The sequence below is a fragment of the Phallusia mammillata genome, chromosome 4 (assembly GCF_965637545.1).
Source record: "Phallusia mammillata chromosome 4, kaPhaMamm4.hap1.1, whole genome shotgun sequence".
In the NCBI taxonomy this organism is placed as follows: Eukaryota; Metazoa; Chordata; class Ascidiacea; order Phlebobranchia; family Ascidiidae; genus Phallusia; species Phallusia mammillata.
The window spans coordinates 30,730,895-30,740,949 of NC_137255.1; the positions used below are offsets into that span (position 1 = coordinate 30,730,895).

At 38.2% G+C, this 10,055-nt stretch overlaps 1 protein-coding gene across 2 annotated transcripts; it reads left to right on the forward strand.

Moving 5' to 3' along the window:
- The first annotated feature begins 137 nt into the window (after positions 1–137).
- On the forward strand, positions 138–10,033 carry LOC145224747 (baculoviral IAP repeat-containing protein 7-like). 2 transcript variants are annotated; one of them, XM_080091331.1, is made up of 14 exons: positions 138–274; positions 1,477–1,767; positions 2,151–2,564; positions 4,196–4,355; positions 4,578–4,800; positions 5,100–5,154; positions 5,233–5,375; positions 5,468–5,550; positions 5,693–5,878; positions 6,655–6,911; positions 7,302–7,401; positions 7,766–8,089; positions 8,476–8,699; positions 9,044–10,033. In XM_080091331.1, exons 3-14 carry the CDS (start codon positions 2,423–2,425, stop codon positions 9,229–9,231), a joined length of 2,085 nt encoding a protein of 694 aa, XP_079947457.1. In that variant the 5' UTR covers positions 138–274; positions 1,477–1,767; positions 2,151–2,422; the 3' UTR covers positions 9,232–10,033. The 2 variants fall into 2 exon arrangements, with proteins under 2 accessions (XP_079947457.1, XP_079947458.1); XM_080091332.1 differs by having other exon boundaries at positions 9,047–10,033.
- The last annotated feature ends 22 nt before the right edge of the window (positions 10,034–10,055 follow it).

Genomic DNA, 10,055 nt, shown 5'->3' on the forward strand with positions numbered 1-10,055 from the left:
AGTAGAGTTTCGCCGAATTTGTGTAAAAGTGTTGATAAAATCGAAAATATTTGGAAAAGCCACCTTTCTATTTACAAAATGTTTTCTGTTTATTGCAGTGTGAATCAAAAACTTTTCGTAAATTATCAACTTTTCGTGATTAAGTTTTTGTTTAAAATCTGAAACATTTTGCAAAATGGTAAGTTACAAGACAAACCACCGAAAGACGTCAAAGATCTGGATTATTTCGCTGGTTGACGTGACTTAAGATCGTGGAGGGCGCAGCGATAACCTCGTAAGTTGTATTTTTTTGCACCACATTTATTGCTATGGCTTACTGTTACACAGTTGTATCTTTGACATCCAACAAATATAGATTTACACACAGGTTAGGGCAGGGCTTAAGTGTGCTTAATATAATATTCAACTTTATTGAATGGAATGGCCGAACCTGCGTTTTTAAGTAGGGTGTGTTTTCAGTTAAGCCTTTACCCAGGTATTCCGAACAGGTTTATAAAGCTTAGGTTATTTTGCTGCCACATTATTAGGTGTGTCACTTCAATTTAACAAGAGCATGCTCGACCGAATATGTATAAGTAATGTCACGAAAGACAATATCTTGTCGTTGTAACTTTACTTTTAACGTGTTTGTAACTATCTATACTATATGGACTACTCAAATCGGTATAGCGCAAGATCTCTTGGCTATTGCTAATGATGAATGTAGCTATTTGCGTGGCAGCGCAACCGCGTGTTTCAACAGTATTGCTTATATATAGAGATGTTGCGCCATTGTGTGCTGATGAATCAGTTACAAATATTGCGGGTTAAACTACAATGTGTTCTCCTATGTCTCACTTTTATTAAATGTGGCGTAACTTTACAATGTTGTACTTCCCAAAAGTGTTACAAAATATCTTAAAAGGGGTCAGACTTTTTGTACATAGGGGTCTAATATAGTTTTTTTTAGGACTGGTACTGTATATTTTGTGATTTAGACTCTTAATCTTTAGAGGTGTGGTTTTCAACGCAGTTTATGAGTCCGTTTCGAAACTGTTTGTGAAAACAATTGCAATCTATGTAAACGTATTACTCTACGCCAAAAAGACCAATTAAAGGCAATTAGAGCAGTCTTGTGACGAATACAACGACACAAATAGCCGAAAAAAGCGACATGTTTAAATATTTATGTGAAAAAAAAACCTAAAAAAAAATTAAGTCTATTTGATATTCGTCATTAGACTTACGTACATATCCGTGTATAGTGATGTTATAGGAGCTAGTCTACAAAAACGCATTAAGCTTAAACTATAAACAAGTTACTTACAACACAAATATGTTTTATCGATAACTGTTCATTGATTAATTATCGCTTGGAAAAACCTAAATCTTTCCGAAAAAGGGTAATTGGCCTTCTCGGTGTTCCATTTTGGTGTTTTTTACAATTATTATTACACTTTTTGTGCATCAACCAACTTCTACTAAATATTAACGCAGCTGAAGCACGAAGCAGCAAACGGGTCGAAAAAGAGCGGCGGTTTGAAGAGAAAGAAAAAAGAAAAAAGGAGTTGTGGCCAGACACGTCGACATAATGGTAGTGGAAGTTCCTTTCCGTAGCTGCAGTTTAAAAGGTTTGGTATCTCAGCTTATCGGAAAGGTTTGGTAACTGACGGGATTGGACTAGTTCAAACAGGCTGGCTTTCAATTTTTCTTGGTTTGTTTTCTTGCTGTTTGGATCTGACGATTGTGCCGTACAAAGGTTTTGAAACATGCTTACCAGAATTTGTGGTAAGTACTTAAGTAGTTAGTCTGTTGGAAAGCAAGTATATATGTAGGCTGCTGGCAATGGCATGTGTTACCTATAGGTATAGGATAGAGGCAAATAGCTATTTGGATAAGGGTGTATTTATAGGTATTTTTGGCAACTTCAAATAGGCCCCTGTTACATATACAGACTCTTAACTGTATGGTTATGTACACATACATTTTAGTTGTTTAAACCTACCATTTTCCTTTTTTTGGTATAGTCCTGTATGTTAAAATTTATAATAATAAAATCTTTACAGCGTAGTTAACTGACTTATTCCAAATAATATTAAACAGTTGGTATGTAATCTCCATGAAAATTATACTGCTATTATATTTCTTAATGTATTATCTTTTTTCAACAGATATTAACCTTCAAAGAATGGTTCTGGGATGTGATGAACTGGTGATTAATGGGAGATCATCCTTCTAGCATTTTGAATGATTGTTTCGTCGCAAATCACACAAAAGAAGATTCACATTTAAAGACAATAGCACCTAAAGTGCTCGATAAATATCTTTTTATAAGAAACACTCGATTAAAAAACAAAAGATCATTGAAGAAATTGTTTTTGCAATACATCTACCTCAATTTTTTCTTGTAACCTACAAAAACGCGTTTTATTGAACTCCTATCATGGAAGGAAATAGTCACAACGGAGAGATAACACATCTTTCCCGATGCTCTGATAGCAACCAAAGACACAATAGCCCAGACCCTGAAGGTGAAAATCTCAATCATGATGGAATCGTTAACACCAAGCAAAGAGACCCACCAGGTATAATAAAACTGGTTAGATTTGTGTTGTTACAACCGACTTATAACTTAAGTATGTTTGTGGCTGATTTTATGCAGCCTGGGCAATATTCAGTTTGTGTGACCAGTTTGAACTAGGTTTGGGTCACATTGACTTGTTGCTAGTTCTTTTTTCTCAACACCACATAAGAGTTTAGGTGCTCTTGGTGATGGAAGGGCTTGACATTGTATTGTGTAACCTTAGTAACCCCTATCAAGTTCGCTAGGTGGGTCCATATAAAAGCAGCGCATAGATACCCGAATGTCAGTTGTCATGTACACAGGGCTGGACGTGTTTGTCCTTTTTTAGTTCCTGGTTCAAAAGGGACATATAAGTCTGCACCGCTCAGATATCGACCGTCCGGTGATTCCCCTGGTGTTTGAGCTGAGCTGGTTTAAACCGGTCTGAGCTGGTATTGCCTCAATGCCCTTTCAGCTATTCATTGCGATTGCGACACAGGAACTGAAAGCCTTTGCATATTTGGTCGTGCGTCACTTGTTGCATCATAAACAAATTTCAAATCCTTGTTTACCAAAAGCAGAAAAAAGCTTTTAGTTGCATGTAAAGCGTACGAAACAGCGTTTCTGGTGTTTTTAACATAGCCACTGGAGCATTTTTGTGGTTTTCCTCGCGAAGGGCTTACTGGGTTAGTCGCCAGAAATTTACGCACGACTTGCGCCATTTTTTCTCGCAAAATTTCGGTTGCGCAAAACAACTAAATCCACTTTAACTGCGCCAAGGAGTGGTGGCAAATTTTGTGGGTAAAATTTGTTGTTCGCAAGAATGTCTAAGAAATGGGTTTGTAAGAACGTTTCGTCAAGCTGGACCTTAAGTTGCACTAATATAGCCTGTAGAAACAGCACAAAAAATAGATGTGCGTTAAATGCGTTTTTACAATGGAAAACATATCCCTATTGTAAAACACATTTGACAAATCAAAGCCAAGCCAATTCAAATAATTGCCACGGAATTGATAAGTCATGGTGCAATGACCCGCAGGCATAAATACCAGCTTAATAGCCCGATCACGCGCTTCAAAGTTTGCTGAGTTGCAGCATTTCAATAAATAACACTGAACTTTGGCACCAAATCCCATTGTGTTATCGCTCCGTTGGCCGTGGTGCAATGTTTGCTCTGCTTTTTATTTCGCTGCAATGTTGTGTTTCGAAATACCGCGAAGTTCCTGCAAAACTTACTTTCATTTTGTTGCAAAAACCAAGTTGCGCAATGCAATAAAATGGTGGTTGTAATTTTTTTCTTTGTTTGGGATAATGCTGTAAACTCTTATGTAATCCCCCTTTTTGTGTGGAGACAACGGTTGAACTCATGTTTGGTAAATAGCGCTAGGTTCGATGTGTTTTGTGTTGTACAGCAGAATACTAAAGTTTATTATCTTGATAAAAATTTGTTGTTGCCAATAAATTAACCAAGGTGGCGAAATAAAAAAATCAAAAGCAAATTTCGCAAAAACATGATTTTCTAAAGAAATAGTCGTACCACAGACAAAATTTCAACTTTCATTAAAAACTTTTAACCGGGGTGCGCAATATCTATAATAAAAGTTCTATTTTTGGTGATTCGAACCATTTAAAACTAGAATTTTTGCTTCACAGGACAGAAGAGTGTTTACATACTCCCTGGCGACACCGAGCGAGAGGTTTACCGTATGACGACATTTAAACAATTTCCCCAACACGTACCGGTGGATCCGGTTCTGCTCGCTAGATCCGGATTCTATTACTCCGGCTACAAAGACAGAGTTAAATGTTTCAGGTGAGTGAACACGCAATTACTCCGCCGTTCCGCATGACTAAATTAAGTGAGTTCTCGAACCAACCGCCATTTTCATTACTAAGGTTTTGACGTCATCTTTTTTAACTTACACGCATAAAGCTTGTTTTATAATTATAAAATTACATGTATAATCGCAGCGTCTGAAACAACTATGAAACACCGTAACTTTGAACTTGACCTTGAACCACGTTTTTTTGCCAGTTGTGGAATCGCGATCGACAATTGGGTGGAAAGAGATGACCCCAGATCGAAACAATGGCACACTGACGATTGTAAACTTGCAAATGGATCCGATGAGAGAAACGTTCCCATCTCAGCTTTCAACATCATGAAGGACTTGCAGCCACAAAAATCCTCCCTGCAGCCGAGCATGGATTCTGGTTACGGATCCTCTAACGCTTCATGTAGTTCGTCTGTATCACAGGTGATTGCTTCGGATTCTTTTACTGCAAATGCAAATGAACTTTCAAAATAATCCTCAAAACGTGTTTTTTGTGTTTGTTTGACAAAACTTATTTTGAAAAGAAGATGGTTAAAATCCCGATTTAAACTTACTTTTTACGTCTGTTTTAAAACTTTTTGTGTACATTTTTCCAGCTTTCTGGGTTTTCTGTAATATATGTAGTTATTTTAATTCTCCACATTTAAAATTAAACAAGGCTTTATCCGGATTTTATTAAATAAGGTATTTATAGCAAGTTAATAACCTTTTTAAAATTTCAGGTTTCGAATGGAATAACAGCTGGACGACCAGCAGTTCTTGCCACAGACGCCATCAGTAAGTAACATTTTTTTCTTGTTGTTTTCTCATCATATTCCTAAACTTGCTTACAAACTCCTTGTTTCGCAAAAACAGTTTCTCAAAGCATCAATCAAATGAGTTTGAACAATGAAAAAACCAATAATAAACCGAGCAGCCCCAGTAACGCGGTTCCCATGGAAACGTCGCGCTCACCACCGCCTCCAGCGGCGCATGGAGTGGAGAGATCGTTGAATGAAGTGAGAGATTGTTGCGTAATATGAAATGAACGAAAATCTATCAGGTTTCAGTTAAGTTACGTATGAACTAAACTGGTTTGCTTTTGCTGCAGGATATTAAATTTGCGACCGTGCCCTCATCCAAACATTTAAACCTGCTCAATTCATTGAATCTTTACAAAGAGGATGAGAGAAGGTAAATGTTCTTTTTTATTTAATTTATGGCAACGCTTAAAAGTTAAATGGTCTGATTATAAAGTTATCAAAGTCCCATTTGTTAACATAGTATGTCTTGGTTTTATTGGTCAAATATTGACATTTACATTTTCTTAATCCAGAAAGTCATTTGCTGATTGGCCAACCACATACCGCCACGTGTCCACCGAAGGATTGGCAAAATCCGGGTTCTTCTACTTGGGGAATCTCGATCGAACCCAATGCTTCAGCTGCGCGGGAGTGTTGCGCAATTGGTCACCCAATGATGTCATCAACGCCGAGCACCGACGTCACTTTCCCCACTGCAAGTCAGTACCGCTAGGAGTCGCTAGTGGGCAGTTGCGAGCACTTGGCCGAATGGTCTAAGGCGCTTGCCCCTAAAAAACAGACAAAAAACTGGACAGCGCTCGAACCTGGCTTGTCTGGTTCTGAGTCTGCCAGGATGTTGATCTGAAACTGCGCCACATAGCGGTCACAAAGTCGACATTCAACTAAGGTTGTTTGTTGCGTCATCTAGTGGTGGTTTAAAGCAGACTTGCAAAATTTAACTGCAAGTTGCGCCATCTAACGGTGGTACCAAGCTGGCTTGCCAATCATAGCAAATTGCGCCATATAGTGGCAAGCAATACTTTGCTGACGTGTTAAACACGAAACAGTGGGAGGATAAAAATTGTGATTGTCGAAGTGTTGTGGGTTCGAAACCCACGCTAAATCAGTGGAATGACGCGATGTTTAATTGGAATGGAAATGGAGATAATCCTTAGATGAATGAAGTAGACCATTCTACAACAAATGAGATAATATGACAGCAATTCTGATATTTTACTAATATTCAAACAAACAGTTTAAAACAGTGGTTTCTGACATTTTACCCGCGTCCACCAAACCACTTGTTAAATCCCAAGCCTCATTGCAATGATAAACTTAACTTTTAATCCCTATAGCATATTTAAAACCCCTTTGGTTGCGCTTAAATGCCCTGAAAATCAAACTACTCCACTGTGGGCGCCCAATGTTAGGAACGACCGCTTTAAACAGTTCGTAAGTGCTGCCCTGGTAAGTTTAACAATTTTTCTTTCCCTAGAATGATGATGGGCAACGAGGAACGGAACATCAAGTCAAACTTGGTGGTGGTCAGCAATAAACCCCTTCCGGTGGAACCCCCAAACCCTGATGATAAAATGTTGAAACTTCTTGAAGCGATCTTTCCTCTCGACAACGCTATCAGCCCTCACATGCGCAACGTTGACTCCAGGTTCGAAACATTCGATCAAAGATGGCCGTCGCACAGAATTAACTCAACCAAGATGGAAATCGCAAAAGCCGGGTTCTTCTTTCTAGGTTCGTGATTTTCACACATTATGCGACTGAATATTCAACCTTTCAAAATGCCGATATCGTTTTGTTCATGAAGAAACAAGTATATTTTTAACAATTTGATATTACGTTTCAAAATATGTCCCTACCTTTAACTTGCGAAGTTGAAACGAATAATAAACAGTTTAAAATGAAATATTAAACAATTATTCTTTAACAGTTTGATATTACGTATTAAAAACATGTTTCTGTCTCTAACTTGCAGACATGATACAAACAATAACCATTTTATTAGGCCTACACTACACACCATGCATCGAGTTTTGAATTCAACTAGTTCACTCTCTTTATACACGAAGCCGTGTTACGTTGGTACCACGTGCACCACAATCTAACTGTGTGTTTTTACTTCAGGCGAACGCGACAGAGCGAAGTGTTGGTATTGCAACGGAGGGTTGCAGAACTGGGATTCGAACGACGAACCCTGGACAGAACACGCAAAGTGGTTTCCTGGGTCAGTGAAAATAACTTGTTTGTTTTTATGTGAAAACAAAGCTTCAATGTTTAAAGCTTCAATTCTGTTTGTGTGTTCTCGAACAAACTTTACCTAAACATACAGACACAATTCACACACAAATGCAACTTAATTAAACCATCTTAACGGATTTCGTAGTGCTGGTTTCTCAGTTACAAGTTTTAGTTTTAAATATATATTGATAACAACCGGTTAAAGTGGCAAACATATTAATGTGTGTTTATACTAGGGGTACCAAGTGAAGCCAAAAGCGTTGAGGCAAAATTTAGTTGAAAATTGTTGTTAAATTGGACTAAATTTATGAATTTCGACTTGTGTTTAAACATTCCATTTGTTTTTTCAGATGTGCGTTTGTATTACGTCACAAAGGAGTCGATTTTGTGCGAAAACTTGTCGCAAAATTCCCGAACATCAAACGACCAGGAATCCGCAACCCGAGAGATGAATACAAACCCGGGGTGTTTGAGCAGCAAATCGCCAACATTACCCCTGTTACCCCATCAGTACCCGCTCGACCCAGCGCCGGTTCCCTCCTCAGTTCGTTCACACCACCTTCCGTGGCCGCTGGGGGGCGTAGTGTCCTCAGTGACGCAATTAACTCAGAATTCGCCGGACGCGTCGTGGCGATGGGATTTTCCAAACGCAAAGTTGAAACTGCGATTAAACAGTGAGTTCGTTTGTTTGCATTGAACTTGGACTTGATTTAAATCAGGGTTAAAACCAGTTCTACAGCCCGGTAACGAACCCGTCGTCGTGGTTGCCGACCACTGATGTAATTGTCACGTTTAACAAACATTTAATCTCATTGAAGCCCTTTTCACGAATCGAAGATGATGACGTCACTTATTTACGTCATAAACTATATTGATTGCATCGGAATCTCTGCATTTGCTAATAAACTTAACTAACTTTCGATATAATCAACTATGTGTGTACATGTATTTAAGCAATTGCGTTTTGCGAGATTGAAGAAACTAATTATTCGTCTATTTACTAAATGGTCTATTACGTGTTCAAATATACATGTATAAATAACTAATTATCCGTTTGCAGACAAGTTAACCAACATCAGAAGAACTTCTCTTCCCCGGAGGAGCTCCTGGATGCTGTCCTCCAGCTCCCAGATGAAGACGAAGACGTGGAAAACTCATCAATGGAAGTGAGCGAGCAACCTCAGCAAATCCCGGTGCACGAAGCTAACGTAGAAAACAAAAAACGACAGAACGTTGCGACATCTAGCGGCGAAGTACCATCGAAAATCGTCAAAACTTCATCAGGTGAATTTTTATTTCTTCGATCATTTCACCGTGCTGTCGCCAATGCAACGTGATGCTTGCACTCGCGCAAGTGGTATTGGTCGAACTTCTATTCGATTGCAGATCAGAAATGCTGCGAAGGTATTAGCTTTGTTGAAATTTACCAACAACAATATTTTAAATATATACTTCCGCCATGACTACCAACGAAAAACAGGAAAATCACTGGAATTTAAGATATTTTTAATATAGAACTGATGACATTTTTCAATATCCTACTTTTACTCTTACCTGTTAACCCTGTCTACATAAGGGAATCATTTCTCCTAAATATTAACCACTGTTAATTCAAATGTTTTTTTCAGCAGAATCGAGTGAACTGCAGAGTTTGGTGAACGAACGCCAATGCAAGACTTGTTTTAGCAACGACGCCAACACAATGTCGATCCCATGCGGTCATCTGGCACTGTGCGAGAATTGTGCAACGTCAGCAAAAAAATGCAAGGTCTGCAACAGGAAGATAGAATCCACTTTGAAAACCTTCCGAGTTTAGTAGGTATGTTCCAATCGGACGCAAAATCCGAAAATATCCGAAATAACCCGAGAAAATCCGGAAAAAATCCGACAATACACGAATTAATCCGAAAAAATCCGAAAACGCGACGCGGAAAATCCGAAATCGGACAAAAAACTTAACAACAGAAAATTCGACAAAGTTTTTTTTACATCGAAATCATTTTACAATTTATCCCAAAGCAACAAAAGCATGAAAATGTCCATCCAGAGAAAACAAACGAAAAAAGAAACAAACTTTTGTCAAAAGAGACAATGTACAAAAATCCCATTGTAAGTACTTTACTTGCACTAATGTACAGCTTGATTTTGCACAAAAAATGGCATTTGCTGGAAATGTCTTTCCTTCATGCTTCGAAGTTCGTTTGTTCCAGAAGAAATTGAGCTCGATTCCTCCTTGATCCAACTGTGTACTTTATTCAGCTATTTTGTTTGATCCACATATTTTACTCCAACAAAGCCTTGCCTATATGAGTTTGCAGTATCAGTAAATCCCAAAACGTAACTTATCGCCCCAGTGCAATTTACTAAGCTCAAGTGCCCATACCAACTTTTCAAACTATAATAATTTTAAACACTGTCCTTCGATGAAATATTCGCTATGCATCTAAAACGTGTAAAGAAACATTTTATACAACATTGTATTAGTGTTAAAGGCAGTGCTGATTTAAACTCATCGCTTAAACAGTTTTAACTGTTTCCTTAATCTAGTTGTTCCTGCGTTGTGCCTTTTATTTTATTTTATTGGCTCTAAATTTAATGCAAATAAATGCTACGATTTATTGGTGAACGAATTACTGATCA

What these genes read in the sequence shown, in the direction of transcription:
- LOC145224747 (XM_080091331.1), top strand. Translation starts at nt 2,423, where the DNA reads ATGGAAGGAAATAGTCACAACGGAGAGATAACACATCTTTCCCGATGC. An exon ending in TGGAGAGATCGTTGAATGAA is followed by an intron (nt 5,376 to 5,467) that starts GTGAGAGATTGT and finishes CTTTTGCTGCAG; the next exon opens with GATATTAAATTTGCGACCGT. An exon ending in GTTGAAACTGCGATTAAACA is followed by an intron (nt 8,090 to 8,475) that starts GTGAGTTCGTTT and finishes ATCCGTTTGCAG; the next exon opens with ACAAGTTAACCAACATCAGA.